The sequence below is a fragment of the Penicillium samsonianum genome, assembly GCF_028829775.1.
Source record: "Penicillium samsonianum strain IBT 33392 chromosome Unknown utg000007l_segment0_segment0, whole genome shotgun sequence".
NCBI lineage: Eukaryota > Fungi > Ascomycota > Eurotiomycetes > Eurotiales > Aspergillaceae > Penicillium > Penicillium samsonianum.
In genome coordinates, this window is record NW_026643265.1 from 2,524,971 (window position 1) to 2,540,566 (window position 15,596).

The 15,596-nt window shown below is 47.7% G+C and overlaps 6 protein-coding genes across 6 annotated transcripts; 2 read left to right on the forward strand and 4 right to left on the reverse strand.

Annotated features, from left to right (window-relative positions):
- Window positions 1-1,079: 1,079 nt before the first annotated feature.
- N7471_011825 (uncharacterized protein) lies at window positions 1,080-1,943 on the reverse strand (the record flags this gene model as incomplete). Its single annotated transcript, XM_057284544.1, has 1 exon — window positions 1,080-1,943. The coding sequence occupies one exon, from the start codon at window positions 1,941-1,943 to the stop codon at window positions 1,080-1,082; it is 864 nt and encodes a 287-aa protein (XP_057130810.1).
- Window positions 1,944-4,943: 3,000 nt separating this feature from the next.
- On the forward strand, window positions 4,944-6,898 carry N7471_011826 (sugar porter family MFS transporter). The gene is made up of 2 exons (XM_057284545.1): window positions 4,944-5,083; window positions 5,149-6,898. The coding sequence occupies exons 1-2, from the start codon at window positions 4,989-4,991 to the stop codon at window positions 6,677-6,679; spliced, it is 1,626 nt and encodes a 541-aa protein (XP_057130811.1). The 5' UTR covers window positions 4,944-4,988; the 3' UTR covers window positions 6,680-6,898.
- A 1,385-nt stretch (window positions 6,899-8,283) lies between these two features.
- Window positions 8,284-10,556, forward strand: N7471_011827 (alkaline phosphatase D family protein; the record flags this gene model as incomplete). Its single annotated transcript, XM_057284546.1, has 8 exons — window positions 8,284-8,745; window positions 8,802-8,961; window positions 9,017-9,086; window positions 9,136-9,168; window positions 9,221-9,375; window positions 9,432-9,570; window positions 9,620-9,876; window positions 9,937-10,556. 8 exons carry the CDS (start codon window positions 8,284-8,286, stop codon window positions 10,554-10,556), a joined length of 1,896 nt encoding a protein of 631 aa, XP_057130812.1.
- A 569-nt stretch (window positions 10,557-11,125) lies between these two features.
- N7471_011828 (uncharacterized protein) lies at window positions 11,126-11,789 on the reverse strand (the record flags this gene model as incomplete). Its single annotated transcript, XM_057284547.1, has 3 exons — window positions 11,126-11,210; window positions 11,268-11,490; window positions 11,570-11,789. The coding sequence occupies 3 exons, from the start codon at window positions 11,787-11,789 to the stop codon at window positions 11,126-11,128; spliced, it is 528 nt and encodes a 175-aa protein (XP_057130813.1).
- An 873-nt stretch (window positions 11,790-12,662) lies between these two features.
- On the reverse strand, window positions 12,663-14,099 carry N7471_011829 (uncharacterized protein; the record flags this gene model as incomplete). Its single annotated transcript, XM_057284548.1, has 1 exon — window positions 12,663-14,099. The coding sequence occupies one exon, from the start codon at window positions 14,097-14,099 to the stop codon at window positions 12,663-12,665; it is 1,437 nt and encodes a 478-aa protein (XP_057130814.1).
- Window positions 14,100-14,612: 513 nt separating this feature from the next.
- N7471_011830 (GNAT family N-acetyltransferase) lies at window positions 14,613-15,335 on the reverse strand (the record flags this gene model as incomplete). The annotated part of the gene is made up of 1 exon (XM_057284549.1): window positions 14,613-15,335. One exon carries the CDS (start codon window positions 15,333-15,335, stop codon window positions 14,613-14,615), a length of 723 nt encoding a protein of 240 aa, XP_057130815.1.
- Between the last annotated feature and the right edge of the window lie 261 nt (window positions 15,336-15,596).

Below are 15,596 nucleotides of genomic sequence, written 5' to 3' on the forward strand. Positions count from 1 at the left end.
TCCACTTTTAAAGAAAAAATTCAACACCTTAACGCCGAGACAATTGCGTTTGTCTGAAGGTTTGCCGATTTCTCGGATTCTAATTCCGACTGTATTCGTCAACCGGTTATAGTAGATATGAAGGAAATGATTGTATCGAGTTCTCTGCGGAATCCCCCGAACTTCGCATGAATGGGTGGGGAGGGTTTAGGTCTGAGGGGCAGAGATTGACAGTCGAAGAGCCACTTAGGTGCATAGATGTGCAGTTATTGCGATGACACTCCGTGCTGAAGATGGTGTCCGAGAAGTTGTCGAGTCATGGTGCAGATAGATCTCCTCCATATTGCTTTAAAGCAATAAAGTCGTCGGAGATCAGTAATAACGATGATGTTTAACGTATATCGAGCAGCATAAAAATGCAAAAACAGACGATGACGACGGTGGATCAGCCCGAGTGGGCTCGCGGGAGGTGATGGTGGAGCGAGAGAGCTGGAGATCGACCTGAGACATTGGACAGTATTGGACTTGGACGCACCTGCAAGAGCGAGACCAGTGCAAATCGTTGAAAAGCTCAGAGTCTCTCGGATTGGACCATGTTAGCGACAATGTTCACATGCAATTACTATAACACACGATGTCTGGTGTGCCCTTTGTTGATCAATGGATCCCCAGCTTTCAGAGACTTCAACGTTAATATCCGCTCCCGCGGATGCCGCCGGTTTCATCAAATGACCATCCGACTTCTAATGCTGTACGGATTACCATGAGTCCACATAGTTATGATTTATAGTGGAAATGTTCCTCCCTCGCACGCCATGGTCAAAGCGCGCCAGAAAAAGGCTCTAGATTGACCCCGATCTCTTTTCGGTCACAAAAGTACGTCAGGCTTGATCGCTACACCCCAAATGAATCACTCGATGCAGAAAACATCCAAACCAGGGAAGTTATGAGGGTGAGCAGAAATCCATCACGCAAAAACACCTCAGGCGATGTGCCTATCCCTCCAAGAGAGTGTATTCATTGCGTTGTATGGTCGAGACAACGTCAGGAATTATATGGAATTTAGAAGCTCAGAACAACAGAGCAGGCTTGTGGTCAATTTAACTGGTGGCAGCACTTACAGCAGCGGTTGTAGCAGATGTGCCTTGGACGTCTAAGAACCACATTTGGAGAGCAGAAGTAACCACAACAATCTCCCAGTTTTCTCCCATGGTACCAGTCAGCCCCGCGCCCATAAAGGCAAATCGAAACCCTTTGGTCATGCTCCAAGAAGCGTTGTGTGCGATGAGACCCACAATCTCCAACCCATCGCTTGTGTAACCGCGATCGCGCTCGCTTCTGCTCCCACCTACACTGTTCACTGGTCCTGCCAACCGCACCAATTTCCATCCATAGGAGAGACCGGCGAGATCTTTGATTTCATTGCCATGGCTTTTACGCCACTCGAATCTCTCGGGTGTTGTTCCCTTCGGACCCACGGACATTTCGAATGTGTAGCTAGGTGAAATATGCTTCAGCGACCCACCGGGAACGACCTGTTCCACGATGGCGTCTTCATGTTGAGACCCCGGACGAGGTGGGAGTGTGATTGCAATGGGCCTAACCCTTCCCCACTTGTCACCTTGAGCCGTTGCCATTACCGGGTGCTTATTAGTTGGACCATCGTGTAACACGACCGTGGGTTTGCTATTGAAAACAGTCGCGGCGGTTGACACCGCGTACAGCTTTTCTTCTGCGGTCGGTCCAAGGTGGAACGTGGTCGTGAGTTTCCATTGAAAGTATCCGTTCATGGCAGGTGGGAATTTGGTGGTTGCAGATGTGCTGGTAGATTCAGTATAGGATGGTGTGTCATATTGGGGAGCTTGACCCGCAGTCCGCGGGTCGTGCTCTGTGTAAGGTGGTGGTAAGGCATCGAGCGGATCATTGTTTGAAAGAGGAGACCGCAAATCGGTCGCTGTGCCCATGATGTGAGGTTCACTGAAGAGAACAAGGGGAAATGAAGAAAATGAGAAATCGCGGGATGTTAGCCCCCCACATTTTGACCCCCAACGCCACAGGCGTCAGACTTCCCGATATTGTTCCCAAGGGATGACTGCTACCTGATCGGTAATTTCAATGTTGATTTTTTTTCATGCATATGGCCATCTCTGCTTGTCGAGTATTCTGATTTTATTAGAGACTTCAATGTTGCGCATTCGTAAGAGGGGGGAATAGACCATGCATCAATCTTTTTGACGACCTGACAACTTTTCTTTTAGCCAATATACAAAATAACGTTTGGAGTGGGATACAGCCTCCCTAAAGCCTCCTAAGTGCACCTGATATAGTATTTACCGGAAGCATTGACCATGAAGCATCATACGTAGGTATTTTGCGGGGACAATACAGGCAATTCGCGGCAATGCAACCTTAGTAACGCCATCTTGTGGAAATGTTGCAATAATATATCCGGTATTGGAACCACGACACTAGTCGTTAGATCTCGTATTTGGCCCCAGACGGGTGACTTACTATTCCGTGGGATCTGCATAAAATATCCGACAATGGAGTAAGCCAAGGTTACATCCAACGCTTACGAGGATTCGATCCAATGATTGGTTGTATGGATAATACAACCAAGTATTTGAGAAGCTATCATAAGCATATGAGTACACGCAGGCCATGATACCCGGAAACAGAACTCGATTCATGGAAGGCCATCGGTTCGTTGGTCGCAATGCATGAATAGGGCTCCATTCACGAGTCTTATATCAAGTTCCAGTAACCTAAATCGCCGAATCGTTGAAATGCAGGTCCAACTCGTGCACTGCAACACCGAAGCCGAAAACCATAAGCACCTACCAGGAGAGTGAATCTGTAGATAATGGCCAGGATCAGTACAACTACCAAGGCCCGTGCATAATTGACTCATTTTTGTTCGGGCATCGGTATTTAGCTAGCAGTTAGCATGGCCTCACCTCAGCGGTTTAGTATACATGGAGTATTGATGGACAGCTTCGAGCATATTTGTTCTGTCACCCTTCGTTCCGCGGTATGCCTGCCCAGTAGTTATAGCGCGCAACACTAGGCTTACTAGACAAGAAACCATAACCCTCACATGAGATACATGCGCCGCTGTCAGTATCATCGTCAAAGCGCGACCTTACAAAGCTTGTGAAGTCTGGAGAGCCGGGGAACATTGGTCGCGCTGGGTTAGGTCTGCTATTCATATTCCGTAGCCTCTCGATGCACGACTGCTAGTCCGAGTGGCTGGGTCTTCCAGGACAAAAGAAGCAATGGTAAGGATGGAGCTAGGGGAGTGCCATAGGCGTAGTGGCGTCAATTATGGGCTAGGCTTGGGGCACGGGCCCAAATACAGCTAGCAAATTTCAGGGGAAGATTCAACCAGTTGGTTAAACACATTAAACACATTTTCCTGGTCCGATTGTTCAATCTGGACTCTGCATGGATTCTCAGCCTCGGAGCAACGTTGCAAGTTGCAAATATGATGGATCACATTTTAGTACCGACCAATAAGCGACCCAAAATAAGTTTAAAGCGGCAGAGGGCGGGAAATGACAGTAAAAAGCATAAATTTCTGGCCGTTGATTTTCTTTCACCTGTTCGACTCGGTAGGGAAACTGCGTGCGCCATGTTTTTAGACCAACTGGTAAGAGGGAGAGGCGGGGGAAAGTGATGCATTGTTCCCGAACGTAGCTCCTCGAAGGGGTTTTTCCTGAGTCGTTGACGGCCGTCGTAAAATAAGGGAATCGCGTTCTAAACGAACCGAGTCTTGGTGGTCAGCAATTGCCGTGAGCAAACAGCCCCTTTGTTCGGGGCTTTTACCCCGAGAGTGAAAGTCCTGTGGCATGTTTGAACCTGGTAACCGTAGCCTTGACGGCCCACTTGGCGCCTTAATTTGCGGCTTCGTAGGGTGCGCACTCAATCCTCCAGCCCCAACCGTAATGTGGCGCTTTACATGTGCCAAGTTACTAGTTATGGGGCCACCTAGGATTTTGCGATTGAGGTCCAACTCGGCAGAGCCCTGGTTAGAGATGGCTCAGGGTGTGATACGCCAGTGAGTCAGCATTGGAACTTGCTTCTAGAGTGTCGTGCAAATCCTCCATGCTAGTCGGGTAGTACGATGGACACAAGTATTTCTTGGTCGGACAAACAACCTCCGAGGTCGTTGGCTCATGGATGTGCCGTGTTACCGAATCATAGCGGGAGAGGCGCGTTGCCAAGGAGAACTGACCGCCATCCGTCTCACGATGGCGCCCTAAGTCAAGCCTCTCGTAAGCTGAGATCACAATTTCGATACCAACACAGAGCGCATGTCGGCTTTCATTGGGAAGATGCTTGGTTCTTGGTCCCCTTTGGTGGAAAGTTAGTTTTGTATTTTACCTTTTTTTCTGACTTGTCAACAAAGGAGGGGAAATCAGGAGACAGCAGACCTCATCCAGGGACCTTCCACCAATACCCTTGAACAAAATAGGCAAATGTCCGACAACGCGATGATACCATGTGGCTTGAGGCGACACTTGAAGTTACATACACTAGGGGGCTAACCGGCATCTGACCACAAACTAATTTGATATCCAGCTGATGATTGGTGACTTGGGTAGCTTCTTCGAAGGTTGGCTTTCACAGTGTCCGACATATTGAAGTGGAAAAGCGAGGTTGTCTTGGTATCTACTATAGTCTTTCTATGGGTGCCCGTACGGACACTCCATACGGAGTATTAATTTGTACATCCATTTGTAGTAGGAATGCACCTATAATTCAGGTATTCCCCTGAACCCACGATATGCTTTTTCCCCCGCATCTCCACACCTCCGCGTTTTCGTTTAGGATTTTTGGGTTTGGTCCTTTCCCGTTTGGGCGTTTTACTGTTTTATTGTTTTAATCGTTTTTTGTTTTCTTTTCAGCTTCCTATCTTTAAAATCCCTCACCCTTGCTCTTCATCCCTTTCTTCTTTCTTTTTTCTTTCTTCCTCCATCTTTGATCTGACTCCCTTGCGGAACTTCATCATGGGGTACAAGATAACTAATATCTATGTCATCACCACGGTGGCCGTCATTGGCGGTGCACTATTCGGTTTTGATATTGCTTCCATGTCCGCCATGTAAGACTTCTCATCCCTTGACGAGATCAAGGTGAGGGATGATGATCACTGACTATCTCTCACAGTCTCGGCACCCAACAATACAAGTGTTTCTTCAACCAAACTGGTACCAACGATGAGGGTCTATGTGGTGGCCCTACTTCTTCCAATCAGGGTGGTATCTCAGCAGCCATGCCTGGTGGTTCCTGGGTGGGCGCTCTCGCTTCCGGTTTCGTGACTGACTATCTGGGTCGCCGTGGGGCCATCCAGTCTGGCTCCGTGATCTGGTGCATTGGTAGCGCCATCGTGTGTTCATCTTTCGGAATAGCCCAGCTTGTCGTTGGTCGCTTTATCAACGGCCTTTCCGTCGGTATCCTCAGCGCCCAAGTCCCCGTCTATGTCGCCGAGTTAGCACAGCCCAGTAAGCGTGGGCAGGTGGTGGGAGCACAACAGTGGGCGATCACATGGGGTATCTTGATCATGTTCTACGTCTCATACGGCTGTAGCTTCCTGAAGGGTTCCGCTGCATGGCGCACTCCGTGGGGCTTGCAGATGGTTCCCGCCGCCCTGCTCTTTGGCTTGGTCTTTTTATTGCCGGAGAGTCCACGATGGTTGGCCAAGAAGGACCGCTGGGAGGAGGCTCACGAGGTTTTGGCTTCGGTCCACGCCAAAGGTGACCACAATGCCCCCTTCGTGCAGTCTGAGTTACAAGAGATCCGTGAAATGGTCGAGTTTGAGCGCAGCAACAAGGATGCCTCGTACCTCGACCTTTTCAAGGGTCCTATGCTCTACCGTACCCACCTCGGTATGTTCACTCAGATTTGGTCACAGCTCACCGGTATGAATGTCATGATGCTTTACATCACCTACGTGTTTGGTATGGCTGGTCTCACTGGAAACTCAAACCTTGTCGCATCCTCGATTCAGTACGTCATCAATGTTGTGATGACCATTCTAGCCTTGCTCTTCATTGATCGTTGGGGCCGTCGCACTCCGCTTTTGGTCGGTTCTACCCTCATGATGATTTTCATGTTTGCCAACGCTGGTATCATGGCCTCATACGGCAAGCCAGCTCCACCGGGTGGTCTCAACCACACCCCCGAACAGTCGTGGGATCTCTCCGGGGCCCCTAAGGCCGCCAAGGGAGTGATCGCTTGCACCTATCTTTTCGTCGCCAGTTACGCGCCAACCTGGGGTCCTGTCAGCTGGATCTACCCCCCTGAGCTCTATCCCCTTCGCCTGCGTGGCAAGGCTGTCGCACTTTCAACTTCATCTAACTGGATCTTCAACTTTGCCCTATCCTACTTCGTCCCGCCCGCTTTTGAAAACATCAAATGGAAGGTTTATGTTGTCTTTGGAGTCTTTTGCTTTGCAATGACTATCCATGTCTTCTTCGCCTTCCCTGAAACAGCTGGCAAAACCCTGGAGGAGGTCGAAACCATGTTCACCACCCCTGGTCTTACGCCATGGAAGACAAGCGTGCAGTACCATCATGTTCGCATGCTGGAGCAGGGAGCTATTCGGTCAGACAAGATGGCAGACCTTCGCGCAGAGGAAGGCACCGCCGATGCTCCCAAGTCCAGTGAGAAAGGTACCACCGTTTCGCAGGTTGAATAGGTAACCGGGCTCCATAACTCGGTACAGCATCTCCGTGTGTATCACAACTGGAACCAGAGCCACTACTTTGTCACCAAATGAGCCTTTTTCGATCCAGCTTTTGCCAATAGGATGAGTTGCTTTTTATCTCCCCTAACCTGTTGGGCTATTCCCCCCACAGTCTCCTAATCATGATTTAACTGCGAAATACCAACAGGATCCCAGTCCCACTTGCTTCTATTTATATTTAAATTGTAAACGGCGGACCTGTAAATTGCCTTTTCGAGTTGGTTTTGAAGGGGGGTTATAGGTTATGCCAAGCCAGGTTATCCATACTCAACCCGGCCACGGTGACCCCCGTCAGGTCGTGGACTTAGAAGAGGTCACCGTAGCCATTTTATTATGATATAATCAAGTGGGTTCCCATATCAAGTTAATATAGGAGCTTAGCGTAAAACCTCCCACACTAAACTACACCCGATATCTACAATTGTATAATGTATACATATCAGCAATTCTGTACTATTTATTTACTTATATTATAAAGAACAATTAATTACTTTACAATTCTGCTTCCATCATATATTTATATATAGTAGAAGTAGCCATTTAATTGATTTTTCACATCAATTTGTTAATATTTGTATATGCAAACTACAAATATATCATCCTCACCACTACTTTATATACTAATATTTGAATGTTTATACTACTCACTCCGCACCACGTATACTACGTACTATTAAAATTCATCCTCTAATATTAATAACTTTTTATCCTACCGCTGTAATTATATGTTTTTATTTATTTTATTTTAGTGGTTAGAAAATGCGTCTAGAGGGGTAAGGATTTCTTATGTACGGAGTACAGATATGGAAGAATAGGACCGAAGAATTAAAAGGGGGGACACAAATAGCAGTCGAACAGAATATGTAATTATGTTAAATAAAGTGGTCACGGTGACCTCTTCGAAGTCCACGACCTGACGGGGGTCACCGTGGCCGGGTTGAGTGTGGATACCCGGGCTTGGCATAACCTATAACCCCCCCAACTGGGTGCCCGTACCTAGCTACCTCGGACCTTACAGCTTCTCACAAACAGTCAATCGGATAAAATGGTGTAAAATTGCCATGACAATTGCTTGGCCTTTGGATATTCTGTCCTACTAGATCAGTTAATTACTAATTCAATCAAAATTACAGGGATATTGTGGGCTTAAAGTTGAAAGATCTTGGCTAAAGGTAACAATATCAGGGCACTTGGCACTACATCCAATCCGCCAGTGATAAATCTTGTAGTTCCACGTGGCTCACAATGTTCCTGAACCGTAGAGCCGAGAACTGGTTATTTTCTGTACAATGTAATGCATGTTCTTGCCAATCCTGTCAAGCTGTAAGGTCATGTCGCTGTTGGTCCTTCCAATTCGCTGATAATAACAGACGCCAGATTAAATGTTGGATGCCACGAAGTCATTGGCTGTGACTCCCCTCAAATGGAAACCACTACGATTTTCTTTATTATATATGAGCCAGTCAAGCGCCGGTTGGATTGTGGTCACAGAGACAACCCCAATATTCATTTGACTTCTCAATTTCTTACCCTCCAGCTAACTTGTTTCTCTCGGAATGAAGCTCTCCTGGCCTCTCGTGCTGTCACTTGCAGCCACGGCCACTGCAAGCTATTCAGGAAATCTGAACTACCGCAGTCCGTCTGAGAATCATCCAGGACTGGGTGTCTCGATTCACCGAGTTGCGAAGCGCGGGGTCCCAGGGTCATCCTTTGACCCGTCCAAGTTGCACTTCACCCATGGCGTTGCTTCTGGGGATCCCTATGCAGACTCGGTAATTCTGTGGACCCGCTGCTCGCCGAGTTTTGATGATGTTCATTCGAATAGCTCTACGCATGGACTTGTTCCGTTGTACAACCCAGTACCGATATACTCAAGGAATGAAGATGCAGAGGAAGAGGTGGCCATGTCAAATGCTCCTGTTTGCTTGGATTACAAGGTGTCTAAAGATGAGAGCTTCAAGCACATTGCATCGGAAGGTACTGTATATACGAGTTCCGACATCGACTATACTGTTAAGGTAAGCAAGCTGGTTATGGATCAGAGACTTGGGAAACTCGCTCATTGAATTACCAGGTCGAAGCATCCAAGTTGAAGCCATTCACCACCTATTTTTATCAGTTCCAAGTCTGCAATTCGGACAACAAGAGCCCGATTGGAAGAACCAAGACGGCTCCTGATTCGAAGGAGGAGGTCGACCAGGTCAACTTGGCCGTTTACTCTTGCGCCAACTTCCGTATGTCTCCGTGTCGACCTGTGTGTGAGTGTGTGTGAACTGACAGAATATACAGCATTTGGTTTCTTTAATGCCTACGGACACTCTGTACGCAAGGATTCCGTGGACTATGTTCTCCATCTCGGGTAAGTGGCGGTTGATATTCGCATAAGATCTCAAACTGATTGTATACAGTGATTACCTCTACGAATACAAGAACGGTGACTAGTAAGTAGAATCACTCGAGAATTTCGATGACATCAGCTAAGCTTCGCTTTAGTGGCTGGGGTAACAGCATGGGACGCATCCCTCAACCGGACCGAACCATCTTCACTCTCTATGACTACCGCAAGCGCATTGCCACCTACAGAACCGACTTGGATCTGCTTGCCAGCCATCAGAGGTTTGCTTGGATTCCTGTCTGGGATGACCACGGTATGGCCCTACTGCATTCACAAAAGGAATATGTGTTTGGGTTCTAATTGCAGCAGAGGTGGCCGACAACACCTACCGGGATGGCGCTTCGGAGCTCAGGAACGACGAAAAATCATTTATTCAGGATGGAGGTGTCTCCGTTGACCAGCGTAAGATGAACGCAGTCCGTGCTTACTTCGAATGGATGCCCATCAGGTGAGTCGTCTGTGAATAATGTTAAGTTGTACGTATTAATCGAATTTAGACAAGTCGAGATGGACGATAACCTTCGCATCTGGAGAAACTTCAAGCTTGGAAAATTGGTGGACCTGATCATGCTGGACACCAGACAATACGACCGCTCCATTACGGATACCTACGATAACACCAATTATATCAACGAGATCAAAGATGATGCCGGTCGTAGTTTGATGGGAAGCCGTCAGGAGGCCTGGTTGCAGCGTAACCTGATTGAGTCAGCCAACCGTGGTGCTCACTGGCGCATCCTCGGCAGTCAAATCGGTATGCTTTTCTTTATTTACAAGCTTGGAATGTTATCTTACTCTAACGGGATCATTGCAGTATTCTCTAACTTGAACATGACAGTCCAGAATGGACCCGAACAACCACTGAACCTGGATGCTTGGGATGGCTATATGGCGAGTAAGAACAGGACCTTGCAGACTCTCTACGAGAACAAAATTGACAACAACATTGTGATCGCGGGAGATACCCACGTCAACTGGGTCAGCGATTTGACCTGGCTCGACCACAGCCCATATGACTCCAGCAGCGGGGCCGGCGCCATCGGTGTGGAATTCGCTGGAGCGGCGGTCAGCTCTCCTTCCTCATTTGGAGAGAACACCACTGTTTCTGCGGCAAACGATATCTCCAAGCGAATTGTCACTGACAGTGAGTCGTTGCATTGGTCTGAGGGATACTACCGCGGATACTTTGAACTCCATATCACCCCAGAACAAGTTAGAGCTCATTTCTTCGGCATGCCTACCACCAAGGAGCGCAATGCTGGGGAGATCTCCCTGGCTAACTTCACTGTTAAGAGCGGCGACAATCGTTTGGAACGGAACTCAAATAATGTGGCCGGTGATGGAGTCGTGGCGAACGGATTCCTCAAGAATGGGGAGGTCGTGCAGACTGACATGGTCCACGATACTGAGACTGGTCGTTACTACACCAGCTAGTATGGCAATGTTGTTTGAATGGGTTGGTGGAGGGGGAGGTTTTTTAACAGCACTAACTTTACTCGGGCTGTTCCTCGTAAATAGAACACTCACAGCGTATATATTTTGGGTTTGGTTTGATATACGTGGTGACAAAATGTCCGCTAAGAAAACTAGAGTTTTTGTATACCTCTAATGATTATTTTCTAGTAGCCAAGGATCACCAAGGTAACTACATAGACAGCGAGCAGACTCCAAGATGCATGTCCAGGTAATGTATTGGTAGGCATGACTGATATAAATAGCGCCGAGGTCGAAAAGGAAGCCGATGAGGTCACTAGTAATTTCTACAGATTGTTCTCTACACCACGAATGCATTCAGTCCACAGTTTAAGCATATCCAAAACAAAGTCGGTCATGTCAATGTCAGAAGGTCTTCCTTTCAGGTGCAAATTCATAATTCATTCAGAACGACACTTGACTCTCAATGCTATCTTCCATTTGAGTGTGACTTGTAAAAGAAATAGTCCGGGCGGCAAGAAAGCCGAGTTGAACATGAGGTGTTGGAAGCATATAACACTGTTGTGCATTTAATCATCCAAACCGGGGCAATTCTCTTTGGTATCCTTGGACATTTCGTCGTAAGGGGATGGGAGGGTCCAAATGATGTCGAAACTATGTGAATGTCAGAGAAGTCGAGTGAAAGCTATGAAACGAGGGTTGAACACTGACCTATCGTCGGGATAAGATGGTGCATCCTTGACTCCCAGTGTCTCCAGAATATCCGTCAGTGTATCGTGCTCCCAGCAAATCAGTATGTTGCCTTCTCCATCGTAATCATCGACCACCTTCTTCACACAATCTGGGTCATCGCGGTCGCAAGATGTATCGACTTTGAGACCGAGGTCTTCGGCCAGGGGCTTAACGGTGTCGAGGGGACGAGCGCGTTTGCCATCTGTGCCGTTCACGTTAGCGCGTGGTCTAGTCTATAATACTGCGTACCGAAGCCGCATAGGGAAATGGTATAATCATACTGCTCTTAGGCGTTTGCGCCATAATGTGGGTGATATTATAATCGGAATCCTGGCCGAAAATTTTGCGAATGCATTGTGAACGTTTGACTCCTTGTGCATTCAGCCCATTTCCTCCATCACTGGGCTTCTCTCCGTGTCGAATGAGGTAGACTGTGGGAGAGCATGCTGCTGTTGCTGCAGAGGCAATGGCCAGTAGACCGTAAGGCAGAAATCCGCGCATGACGTCGGAGTACTTGGGAATGGTAGAGAGACGGGTAGAGAGACGGATGTTTATGTTTATCTCATTGGGCGTACCAAATTTATATATGAGGATAGTCTAATCCCACGCTATAATAATAGCACCTGAGCGAAGACCAACCATGTTCGTGATCGACAGGCGATGAGACGTTCGTGAGATACGATTGGCCGATGGTCGGGCCTAGGTCTTAAGGGGGAAATGGGGGCGGGCCGCGTCTGATAAAAGAGCAATGATTTGAGCCAATACCAGGACTGTCAGAGTAGCATTGAACGTATGGTGCTACACTTACTGACTACAAAAGGAAACTCCTATTTTCTGCATTGCATCCAGTGCTCATTACCCAATGGAAAGATGGGCCACATCATGCAGAATGGACATCGCAGTCCGCTCACCCCCGCCCCCGGCTTTTTGAAAGTTGCAAAACAACATTCCAAACTAAGAAAATGGTTGCATTTACATACATCAATCGTATCCGTTGAGATCCGGTTTTGCCCCATTTGAGTACACGAATAGAGGGGTTTCTTTCCAATGAGTTTTGTATTCTTCCCACTAATTGTACTTTGGTCCACACGTAGAGTACCCGGCGCGAAAAGAGGATTCACAAAACACATAAGACGAGGACCTCGGGAGATATGGCAAAGATGGCAAAGACTGGCTATCTCCTTGCTGAGTCGGGAAATGTCGAGCAGAAATAAATAAATCAAAATATACTGAACTGAACTTGACTCAAAAAGCCTACACATGCATTGGCCTTCTAGGATGTCCAACAGAGCTTCGGTCTTGTCACACTGGGCGACCTGAGGCTGCAATATATACATTTATTTTCCTTCTTATGGGCGGTAGATAATGTTGACTTCACAGTTTAGCCGTCACTGCCCCTAATCCATCCGCCGCTCTTCGTAGCGACTTCCAGTACTTATCCTTTCGCTGGAGAATCTCAAATCCTTGTTCTGCCCATCGATCATCCCAAGGAGGGAGTGGGTAACCATCCGTTTCCGGTGCTGGAGGGCCAGCCAAATCTGTCAAGAAATTGAAATATTCCTTAAAGTCAGGCTTTATTTCGTGGAACAGGGCTGTATGACCTTTGTATTGAAGTCTTTGAAACTCCCAAAGATCCTGCTCTTGTGGCGTCGGCAAGGACGCCGCATTTCTTCCGGCAAAATATCGGGCAACCGCAATGGCCTGGTATTCATAAACCCGAAAGCTGATTGCAGCGCGGACCTGGCCGACGAGAGCCAAAGATGGGTCACCGATCTTGAAAATGTGCTGGTAAAACCCTGCTAGTCGGTTGTTGGGGGTGACTGGGTTCGGAACAAGGAATGGATAGGACAACTTGTACCCAGTGGCGAAAATGATCTTGTCCACGCCTTCCAAAAGGCTGTTGTCGGAAAAGACGACGCTTATCCCTTTCTCTGTTGCTTGAATCTCTTTGATCGTTGGCCTAGCGTTGACATTGGGTAGATCCCATGCGGATTGCAGTGCCTCGTTCTTCCCTCTCTGGGATAGCTCGAGAGGGCCTTTCACAATGGCATGTAAATCTGCGACAAGATCTGCTGAGGAGACACTGCCTCCAACAACCACCACACGCTTGTCCACATAATCGTCTGGGTTTCGGAACGCCTTCGAATGCTCAAATACGGTCGGATAGCGCGCGAAGGCAGCATCTAGCCCTGGAACAAGAGGAATAAAAGGCACGCTGTAATGCCCCGATGCAACAATGACAGCATCGAATTGCTCTTCCCACCAATAGTCCTTAGGAGTGTTACCATCCCCGTGGCCGGACTGACGAAGTGATAATGTCCATTTTTGGTCTCGCTTTTCAACCTTCTCGACTGTTGTATTGAGCGAGGCAAGATGAAGGTAGCCTTGGAACACATCTTCTAAGTATTTTCTCACCACCCGAAATGGCCGGGTTGGGTTGGACCGCCCTAAGTGTCTGGTTGACGATGCTGAATTTATCTCGGGAAAGGGAGTGTGCGTAAAAGCCATGACTTTGGCACCGACATTGCTGTCAAGGCCCTCGTAAATGCCTGTACGAGACGTCACATCTTCAGGAGAAGGAGATTGGAGCAGCGGAAGGCGACTTGGGATTTCGTGATCTTGCTGACTGGAAGACTCTTGGGATGGAAACAGATCGGGAATCTCATCATACTGCCAGATTCCTCCAATATGACCCCGTCGCTCAAATAGACGTATTTTCTGGAATATCTTTTCTTCTTGCAAGGCTTTGACGGCAGAAATGCCAGATGGGCCAGCGCCGATTACAGCAACGCTTTGATACCGGGGCGCCATGACAAGAAGTTGTCTTTTGGAGCGTTTTTGAAGGCGAAGAATATATTCAAGAATTATCTTGCTGTCTGAGAAATATCGTCAATAGGATGCGAGCCTCTTTTAAATCGTGGGGGTATTCTTATCAATTAACGCGATACTATACAAAAGCAAGCGATGATGTCAAAATACTCCACCGTGTCGGAATTGGAGCGAAGGACATGATGGGTCAATATTGTTAACACCAACTGGAGGATGACTTCTCATTGGGGATAACCTGCAAGATGTATTTAGGCTGGCGTTGACGCAATTTGAGATTGAGATTGTCATATTTTTCGTCCAATCAACATCCAGGTATGCTGGTGATATGGGTATCTTTTGGTTTGTATAGTTTGTACGGAGTACGGAGTACGTTCAATGTTGTTCGACAAAATCCCCACCGAGACAGATTGGTAAAAAGCGGCAGTGCTGGATTGCGAATAGGGGAAGTTGCATCCCAGAACTTGCGACACCATAGTATATGAGACGTCCCAACATTTATTTGGCAGCACACTCCCATTCTAGTTGACTTGGTTCTTTCCAATAGTTCGTGTCACTCAGTGTAAAGCCAAGTTTTTGCAACAACTTTCCACTCCTGCTGTTGTTTCTCTCGGTCTCGGCGATAAATCTTTTGACCCCTCTTTCATCGACCGACCACTGCATGATGGCCTTCGATGCTTCCTGTGCAATTCCTTGACCCCACACTTCTGGCGAGACACCGTAGCGCAGCTCAATCATTTCGACCCATGATGGCAGTGCAGGATCTCCAGACTCTCGTGGCGGCAGCGAAGTTGTTGTGGCATCACGGAGGCCTGCATAGCCCACCCATTCGGAGGCAGCGAGATGAATATTATTGAGGCCCGCAACCCGAATATAGTCATCCCCTTTGAGCGTGGTGAAATCATCATTCTGTGTGGAGTGATTGTCGGACTCGAATGTGGATGGTCCGCGCAACCCCACAGCAAAATCACCCAAACCGCGCCTTTGCCAACAACGTTCAATATCACGCGTCTGGATCACCTCACGCGTCTCCTCGTCGCTCCATACCCTGGCTGGAAAATGATGGCCGAAACCCATTTCACAGAAATCCACATTTGCATATAGGTCGGAATAAAGCGCCCGGTATGAGCTGAAGGAGATTGCTGTTGGGGTGGGAACAATAATCAATCGCGGTGTGAGAATAGCGAATTGTTCAACAGAGTCTCCGTTATCCGAACTCATTTTGCAGATAGCCCGGCTGTAGGGGTAAATTGAATAAAGAACAAAATCTGGATTGAAAAAGACAAGGAAGTGTTGATTTTTCCGTATAGGTCACGTCACGTGTGCGTGGGGGATATTCCTGGCCGTCTGATTCCCTCAATGTGTTGACTGTTAACGAAAACGTCGAGGTGGATGGTGCAATGTGAGATTATTGATTAAAGAGTTGAGAAAGCTAAGTCTGGAATATGAAATCTGAGATCACCCCCACAGATATGAAACCAT